The 9977-nt window shown below is 41.7% G+C and overlaps 1 protein-coding gene across 1 annotated transcript; it reads right to left on the reverse strand.

Annotated features, from left to right (window-relative positions):
- Positions 1 to 3301: 3301 nt before the first annotated feature.
- On the reverse strand, positions 3302 to 7664 carry LOC129164370 (uncharacterized). Its single transcript, XM_054744152.2, has 8 exons — positions 6303 to 7664; positions 5928 to 5973; positions 4864 to 5549; positions 4674 to 4719; positions 4503 to 4594; positions 4259 to 4369; positions 3861 to 4134; positions 3302 to 3654 (listed from the first exon to the last, which is right to left on the reverse strand). Exons 2-8 carry the CDS (start codon positions 5937 to 5939, stop codon positions 3445 to 3447), a joined length of 1431 nt encoding a protein of 476 aa, XP_054600127.2. The 5' UTR covers positions 5940 to 5973; positions 6303 to 7664; the 3' UTR covers positions 3302 to 3444.
- Positions 7665 to 9977: the final 2313 nt, after the last annotated feature.

Raw genomic sequence — 9977 nt, forward strand, 5'->3', positions numbered from 1 at the left:
ATGCATGCCCATTTATATTCTCCAGTACATTATATTTCGCATTGCCCCCCCCCCCGAGCGCAGGAGCTTGTCACCTGCTGATAGCAGGCTGCTGTCTTTTCCGAGGGCTGCATCTTGCCGGTCATTATCACGTGACAGCGTCTAGTCGATGACGGGCATAAAAAGTCACTATAGTGAAGTCGAATAGTTCATACAATCCCTGCTACTGCTCCCCAGTGTTCTGCAGCATAATCAGCACGTTCTCTTTGACTTTGATATCAAATTTTCGCCTCCTCTTCGTCTCCGCACGGTTAAAGTTACCCTCGCCGTCTATCACTGGCAAATCAAAAGTGAGACGGATGACACAACCGCCCCCCATACTTGCTTATTACCACATTCCACCCGGCCACAATAAAATACCGGCCATTATTCACCTCCGCCGACACCGGCCAAAATATGATACCCGGCAGTTAATTGAATACAGGCCAATATTAGAGGATTTACGGTACGAGGTAATCTCTGAAGATGAGTCTATATACGAAGCTAACAAGTGCTAAGCACGCGAGGAGAAGAGAACAGACTGAACACCTCTGTGTCCAATCTATCCTGAACCTTCTCCCCGAATCTGTGTCAGTGACAGCCTTTTACCAGCAGTGGTGTGATTGGAATCACAGCTCAATAATACCTAGCTGCGGATGTAGCCCTGGCCAAACACCCCCCACCCCCTGACAAAACACGCCCCCCTGTTGAGCTATCCCCGAGCTCAATAACGGCGGCCCTCCCAGCGAACAACACAGTTGAAAGAAAATAAATCAAGAAATAGTAATAATGTAATTAAACAGACAGGACTCCAGGTTTAAATATGAATGTATGGATTTTTTTGGCCATCCCCAGTGAGATTATTTTTGTTTCTTGCATACACACTTTATGGCCATCCCCAGTGAGATTATAAAACACAGATACCACCAACAAATAATCAGTTGCCGGACAATAGGCACAACATACTTATGCTTACTGAAGTTAGCAGGTGAGTTATGTATGTGCAAGTGTTTATTTTAAATGCAATAAAATTAAAAATTATATTAAAAAATTTGCGTCCATGACGTCTTCCCCCACTGCCAATAATGCTTAATTTTATATAAAAGTGTTTCAGAAAAAAATTACGATTGCGCTATCTATCAAACTATGTCTTAAACGTTCAAATTTCTAGTACAAAATCTTCGCAAGTTGTAAAAATATAAATCTATCTTTACCTGAACCGTCATTTCCATCTCTTGCAACACGCATGCGAGTTCTCGTCTTCGTACATGCACGCGTGTTTTGTACATAGGGGCGTGTTTGGACGGGGGGCGTTTGGCCGGGGCTACATCCACAGCTAGACCTTACACAGCTGGGCAACTGGAGGATGGAGCCAGGTGAGGATGTTACTGCTGCGGCCATCTTGTGGCTGAAAAGGGGAAGCGCATGTAACATAATAAAATTTTGTGGAGGATGATGGCTGTTCGCAGAATTGATTAGTGTTACTTTTCTGTCTTGCAATGGAAGCCTCCTACTAAACACACTCTGTTCTCTCTTCATTAAGTCACATAGAAATTGTGAAGATTTCACTTTTACTTTCAGAACTTGTTCATCATTGTTTTGTGGATAGGAATCTTGATATATATAAACAGTTCAATAGTAGATATATGTTAACTGAGAATTGTTTGGTAAAAGTCTCAAAATATAATCTTTGTCAAAGAAATTTAACATTTTTTGCTTTTCTTTAGGTTGACTCGTTTTACATTGTGTCACATCTGTGCCCAAAGATGAGTGAAAAAGGAACACAAAGTCATGCAACAGAGATACAAATCCTTAATAATTTCCAAGACTTCCTGCAGGAGCTTGAAGGCAAGTTATAGATTAATTTTAAGTAGTAATAAGCTTTCGTCCTGTAAGACCCAACCCATCCCAAAAATACAGAAAATTCTAATTTTTGGGAACTGAGATGTTTATTAGACTTTCTAAGAAAATGCACAAATGTTTGTTTCCTAGATCATGTTTTTCATGATGTATTTTTTGTATCGCATTTCATACATAAGGTGATTTGGTCTACTTTTAGTTAACAACAGTATTAATTTCTTATAACAAATTATTGTCCATAAGACATAATTAGACATTTAAATTTTTTTTCCTCTTCTTTGATAGTTGACAGTAATAATTTTCCAAACCTTTTTAGTTCACGTCTTTGGTGTGTTCTTGCTGTGTTTAGTTTCAAATTCCATCTTTCAGTTCTTTTTAAAACACAGAAAAGGTTTATTTACCTGCAACATTTCGTTTGCGGCTGCAAACATCATCAGGCTGACGCTGATGGTGGCGTCAGCCTGATGATGCCCGCTCTCCCCTCTCCGATGATGCAGTCCCATGCACGATCCGAGTAAATCCATCGTCTCTGTTCATGGTCCCACATCCACGTCTCCTTATCTCAATTGCTTCTTTTATCCATCTTTTGTATTTTTGTTGTTCAGTGTTTGATCCTTGTGTTGTCCCAGTCCATTATATGGTTTTCTCTTGTGCAGTGATCTGTTACGGCTGACTTCTTTATTGTACTTTCTGCTTCATGTTTTGCTGCTCTTGTGTGTTTTCGACTTGCCTCTTTCTCGCACTCCTTTCTGTGTTCTATTGTTCGTGTGTTGAGTCAGCGTCCGGTTTCTCCTATGTATGTTTTATTGCAGAGTTTGCATGGGATTTCGTAAATAAACTACCAATATATTTCGAAGCTTTTCTTGTTACTCATTTCAATTTATGTAAAATAACACAGAATTTGAATAGTAAATGTGAAGATCTTGCTGTTCAGGAGTTAATTTCTTCATTTTAATGTTTCCCCAGATGGTTCTGCAGAAGATGGACTGTCAGTTCCAGACGTGATGCAGTGGTTAACTGGCCAGGCGCACCGGCATTTGCTACTCTCAGAGAGAGAAACTTTTAAGATACATGTCAATTTTGACCACACATGCATGGAGCGAATGCCACAGCACACCACCTGCTACCCAGTTGTTAGTGCGTGCACACAAACAATAACATTTCCAAGTGTTCATTTCGTCAATAAGAATGACTTTAAGGAAAAAATGGAAACGGCAGTCAAGAGCGGTGCAGGCTTCCACTTGATCTAACATAAGATTCCATTACTACTGTTGTTACTCTACTTATGTAGGTCTGTTTTCTCATCCGTTAATGTAAACCCATCCACTGAAACATTTTATTTTAGATTAACTGTGAAAAGAATACCTTCGTTATGTTTACAATGTTGCAGTTTCAAAGTTGAAATAAGAAATAAAGGTTTACATTTTTCAATGGTATTTTCACATTTAATGCGCAGTCATTATGTTTGAACAGCTCAGTTAATTAAAAACACAAAATACAAGCCAACAACAATTAATCCAATATTCTAACAGCATTTTAGTGGAATCAAACATTATGAAGGACTTATTATCTATTTACTGAATGCAGAATTTGCACCAGTTGAAGTGTCTGGACATAAAGCTCTTGGTCACTCAGAGGAGATGTGGTTGGATTTACTAATCCCTGAAGGACAGCAAGGTTCTCTTCTGAGAGAGGAGAAGGGATCTCTGACACCACAACCCCTCCATCCTCTAGGTCAGCATAAAAGCTGTAATCCTGGAAAAGATGCTCCACTGCCTGAAAGACAGAAGTTGGCTTTGATAAACATCCAAGCCTTATATTGACAACCCAAAACTGCAGGTTTCATTTTTCCTACTCCCCTTTTTATCCATAATTATTTTAAGCCAACAGTGGCTTATCTGTGTTTTTTTGATGGACTAAATGTTATTAGAATTATGCTAACGATGAAAACAACAGTGCTTCATAAAGAAAGTGAAGTGCACCTCTACATTTGGCTCCTCAACAGGCGTTTGGAGCATCCCAATGTGCCACAGCTGCTCTGGAGAAAGGTTGCCTTCAGTTTTGATAGGGTGGAAGTTCCAGCTGTGCAGGAAGCACTGTAAGTCGGATTTCAGCCGTGGCAGAAACACATATTGGACACAAAAAAGGTGTATCTCGTCTGATAGATCAATCAGTTGCCCTTCTTCCATTGTGTGCAGTACATTGTAGTATTTGCAGGTGACAGCTGACCACACATCACGCCACAGCCTCTCGATCCTGGAAATATGAATAAACAAAGATTTGAGGAAATAAATCGAATAAAAAACAAATACATATTCTCCCTACAGTGGTTTAAGTAGTGTTATTTCACTTTCTGCTCACTCAATTCATTGTCCTTTACCTTTGATTGTGGACACTTTTGCCAGCAATGAAGCAGCCACGCCCAAAGCCTCGAACAGAAAACATGCATCGGGCAATGTCCACATTTTCCACCCCCTGATCGCCTCGAACTCTGAAAGTATTTGTTTTTTTATGTATTGTGTTATCATTTGACTACATATGACGAAAGTCGATATGTGGAACAGTCTACAGTACACTGAAAGAATATAGAACATTTAACAGTAATATGACAATATGCATTGTACCTCGAGGGCCATCCATGTTTTCCAACACCATCCAAGAAGAAAGAAAAAGCAGTTGAGGCTTTGTTGTCTGCGGCAGCATTGAGGTACATGATCTGTAAAAAGGATGGTAGAGGCAGAATAGTTTATTTTAATTCAATAGCTGTTTAAATTATCATTCAACAGAACTCATACTTTTCTTGAGAAGCCGTCAATCCCACCAAATATCACAATGTTATATCTGCAAACACAGGACAAATAAAAATTAAATCTGTCTTGTTGTTAGGTTTGAAAATGCTGAATCACTTGGATCAAGAATCTATTGTTTTTTTTTTCTATGTTAAGAGAGAAAAGTCCTGAAGAAAATAGACAATGAAACACTCACCTGATTAATTTGTGGTTGGTATCAATGTGAACCAAGGACAATGGCGCAGGAACACAGTAACTTCTACGAGCTACAAATCCAAGTTGTATCATTCTAGCCAAAATTCCAGCTCCATCTACCCGGTGCATCACAGCCTGAACCCTATGCCACTGCACCCGGTGTCCTCTGGCTAACAGCTCACCTTTCATCAGCCTAAACCCAGCATGGGGCATTCTACTTTTTATGGACCTCACAAGAACATCAAGTTCATCGTCAGATATTTTGGAATAGCACCCACGAACAGACAGGCCATGCTCTTTCATCCGCCTGTTAAGTGTTCTTCTTGAAACACCATACAATTGGGCCAAATGTTCTAAAGGAAGTGCAGTGGAAAGTAGATGTTTAAGATCATCAGACTGTATTTCAAGACGAGGGCGTCCCAGATTTCCCACAGCAACAGAAACAATGTCCAATGCATTAGTTGAGTCTCCTCCCAATGATTGAACAGGCAAGCTGAGAATGTTGATCAAGTCCCAGAGACCGTTCAAAAGTTCTGTTGGGATATTGAGATGATGAGATGCCATTGACGCCAAAGAATACTCTTGCTGAGTAACATCCAAAAGGTAATCCAAATCGAGAGATTCGTTTCTGAGAACCAAGCTAAATCTTGTCCGAATCCTCTGGAGGAGTTCCTCTCGCACTTGCTCCTGCAGGCACAAACATGACAAAGTAAACAAAATAAACACTAATACACTGCTTAATGATCCTGGGAAAACAATTCCCAATATGTTTCAGATGTTTCCATATTCAACACACAACACAAATTAATGGTCAACTATCAAGTTTCAGCAAAGTCAATAAATGAGCTGGCGTGCGATTTTGCTAAACAAATAAGCTAAAAAGTTGTAAATGTAGTTTAAGTGTCTTCCCATAATATCTTATGTTGATTTTGTCTGAGTTATTCCATTAAAAATCTGCAGTTTGACACAAAATTATGCAACTTGAAAATCCATTCACCACCACACCTGCCACAGTTCAGAAAGTTTGATTTAGATTCTGATAAAAAAATAAAAATTAACTCTTACCTGTGATTGCATGTCAGCAGAGTCCTGCTAACACATATAACACCCTCTGTTGGCAGAGTTAAAACACAGGTTAGCTCCAGTAGCTACAAACTCTCTGACTTTGCACAGATTTCTATGGCTAATCAACAAGATTATTAATGTAGGCTGCACACGCAGGGGTGGGGGTGGGTGATATGCGCTGGTTTAGTTATGATACCGTTCCTCGCTTAGACTGGCAGGTGACCAACCAAAGCCCTGCTAAAGCATTCGGGTACTGGCTAGCACTTTGGCTAGGTAGCTAGCGATCTAACGTCTGGTTAATGCCTGATTTGGCTTTACTTAAGGGTTTTAACTCAGGGTTTCCAAGAAAATATCAAATAAACGATCAATACTCACTTTGATCCACAGTACACAGGGGAAATATGAACGTGGGTGGCGCTAAGACCCGTGAGGAACAAGTAAAATCGCGGGACAGCGTCACTTCTGGTTCCGGGTCACAAACTGTCATTCAGGATCACACTGTCCAATGGGAGAGCACTTCTCTTATGTCCCACCCACCCGAGAGGGTTGGGCCAGAATTGCAATCAAAACCTCACGCAGCGCAAAGGAGAAAGCCGAGAAGTGAAACTGCAAATCTGGTAGCGAGAGCAAAAATCTGAGCAGTGAGAATGAAACAAAGGAAAATGAAAAGAAAAATACGTGGAGTCAAACATAATAAATACAAATACTTTTATTAATCATTTTAATAAGTTGATTCGTATAGTAAGTTTCACTTTTGAAACGATTTTTTTTTTTTGCAATTAATTTTTTTTTCTCGCACATTCTTAATTTTTGTTTGACCTTCTAAGAGTTTTTCTTGAAATTATTGGCCCAAATCTAGTCCCATAGACGTAACAGTATATATGAAGCTTATGTGTGAACTAATGGCTGATTTACTCGCAGCATCTTTCCAGAAGTACAGTGGTGTGTTTTCATGTCTTTAATCCTGGCAGTGGAGACAAACAGCATCATTTATGACATCAAACAGGGATAACGTGATTTCCTTATTTTTGGTTTAATGGCGGAATGCGTAAACAAACTGTGACCTTTGAAGTCTGAAGGGGTTTTCTGATATTGCGAGTCGAGCGAGGAGCACAGCAGAGAAGCCGCTTAACTGCTGAGAGTCTCCAGGTGTGCACTGGAGTGCTGTGATTGTCTCGAGTAAACCTTTCCGCTGCTGTTCTGAACCGCTGATGCTTCCAGTGTGCAGTATGGGTTACTCTGTATAATTTCCTGATATTCGGACATCTTGCCACTGATTGGCTGGTTTCTTAGAAAAATTGCTCATGCTGGAGGTCTAAATTGCAAAAAGGCAGGAGATGCATGCATGTCTCCACAAAAAATTAGTATTTGAAAGTTTAGTGTTTACTGTTCTCCGAAAATGAAATGGGATTTGTGCCCCTGAAAGAGACAGCAGTGGAGGAAAATACAGACAGATATGAATGATAATAACTATGATAGAAGGGCAGCGAGGGGAGATAAATATAGCGTGTTAGGAGAAAAGAGCACTGATTAGACCTGGCTCAGGAGGTGCCACTGTTAATTACCGCCTCCTCATCCACCTGCACCGCATACACACGCACGCACACACACACACACACACACACACACACACACACACAGACATGCAGACACATGCACTCACACATGTAAGGTCATGAAATGGCCTGATTTCGAGACCCACAGGTCAAATCCACAGCCAGGTCAACTTACCCTGGCTTTGACACAACCTACAATATTTTTTTTTGTTCTTTTTTTTTCCGTGTCCTGTCTGGCTGTGAAGCAAACAGAATTGATGTCTGAATGCTGGTGACAAGCCTTACAGATTTACTCTCAGGTGGAGCATCAAAGCGTCTGCTTTTAATGTCACGCCTGATACTTAAAACTTTATTGTTATTGTTTTTGAATGCTTTTGCAATTCTGACCAGACACGGAGTGAGGTGAAAGAGAAAGGAAAAGACAAAAGGGGGGTGGGGGGGGGTGTCCCACAAAAATAAACAATAGTGAACAAGAGTCTGCTTCTAGACCTGCAGAAAGAGAAAGAATAGAAAAAAAGGGACACACAACAATACATCAGGAGCAAGCTATCACCGCGTCAGCCTGATGATAAAATATAAAATCAACATTGTTTAACTGAACAATCACACGATAATGAATCCTAGTTCATTTAGTGGCAACGACAGCCTTAAGACATGTGTTGAACGTGCCCAAGCCCATACTTTTGAGAACACCATGTGAGCACCTGTGTGTGTACACGCGCTTGTTTATGTAAGGTTTCTCTATAGGAGCGTCCAATAGAGAGTGTGAGGGACCACAGATCCGCCCCCAAAAGATGTGTAGGAGATGGGGGGGAGCTCCAAGTCCCAGAGATCCAGGCGCTGCCCCAGAACACAGGAACCCCAAGGGGACTGCAACCAGAAAGGCCCCCGCCCCCTTGAGAGGCACAGGGGATCGCCCCGGGGGGGCACAACCAGCGGCCGGCAGAGTCCCGGGAGATATCTGCGGCAAGCCCACAGGCCCACCCGCAGCCTACCACCCCCTAGCCGGCCGAGCCCGGGACCCAGGGACCCGGGACCCAGGGGCGACCACCCCCGCCGGGTACCCAGCAGAGCCCAGGGACCCAGATCCCACCAGACAGCCACCGGGATTGATCAGGCAGACGCCAAAAATCTTAAACCCCCTGACCCGGGAGCCACGAACATTCAGGCAGACCAAGGCACAACACCTTACACCAGGTGTGGCAGGTGGAGGGGGGACGAAGATCTATATCATCACAAGAAGTCCCAGGAGAAGAGAGGAGTCAAAGGCCCCACCTTGTCGCGTGCACGTCCCATTTGCCGGTTCCGTTAAAACCTAGTTCCGTTAGAACTTATGAGACTGTGCATCCATCAGGGTTCGATGGGGATGTCGGTGAGTTTTATCGTATTAGACCCTGGTTTGGCCGTCCTAAGTTAGAATCATATCTTTTATTTTCAAGGTGAAATAATATGCAAGACTTTTCCTTCTGTAGTAGCTCACTTCTTTTTAAGCAATCTCGTTATCTTTGGGTTAGATACTGGGGACGAAGCCCACCGGGAGGCCGGCCCGAATGACAATTCTTTGGGTTATTTGGATTAATTGCGCCCCTATCAACTTATGTGGGTGGTTGGTAACTATAAAATGATTTTTGTTAGTTGGCCGGTCTAACATAAATTTATCAATTTATTTATTTAATCCAACCTTCCAGCTGATAGAGACTTTTTCAACTTGTGAATCAGAGCCAAAATTAACCACTAATGTTCTGGTTTTATCGTCCTTAAGACAACTCGTCACTCGCGGGTGAGGGAGGAGTCAAGCTCCTCTTATCTTAAGGTTTCTTTATATTAATTCGTCACAAACCGTAAAGTAAGTCCTGATAATTCAAGAACCCATAATTAATGTGCTTACCTCTGTGCAATTAATGGTCAGGGCTCCCACTCGTGAAGCTTTAGAGAAAACCTGAAAGAATCAGGATTATGTTTCTTTTTCAAAAAAGTTTATTACAAAATCAAAAAATACACAAATGAGTAAATATAAAAACAAACGCTTCCCCCAAGGAGAAATTAGTTCTAATGATTAATAAAGAGTTGATTTACACCAACTCGATTCTTCTGAGAATCGCCAACAAAACTTCTGTGAAATCTCTCTCCGAATCCTCTCTCAAAAAAACTGATCTGTCGTCCTCCGTCCCCCATCCAGAGGACGGAGGACGACCTCCCCAAATCTGCTCTGTCTCTTCTTGTTGTCCGCCCCAGCTGCTTGTCGAATCTATCCAGCTCTCTCTGAGCTGGTCTTTTATACCCTTCCTGGGCCAGCTTAGGCAAGGTAAAAGGCACATATCATTACCTCATGACAGTGAGGTCATGGGGTCATTTACCAGATACACTTTTTAGCCCAACACAAGACATTTGGTATCATTTTCACTACATGCAGCATTCACCTGAGGGCACAAATCGTTACATGCAGCATTCTTCTTAACACAGGTCATTACATCATCTTTTGCAGCATTCTTCA

The sequence above is a fragment of the Nothobranchius furzeri genome, chromosome 12 (assembly GCF_043380555.1).
Source record: "Nothobranchius furzeri strain GRZ-AD chromosome 12, NfurGRZ-RIMD1, whole genome shotgun sequence".
Lineage (NCBI taxonomy): Eukaryota > Metazoa > Chordata > Actinopteri > Cyprinodontiformes > Nothobranchiidae > Nothobranchius > Nothobranchius furzeri.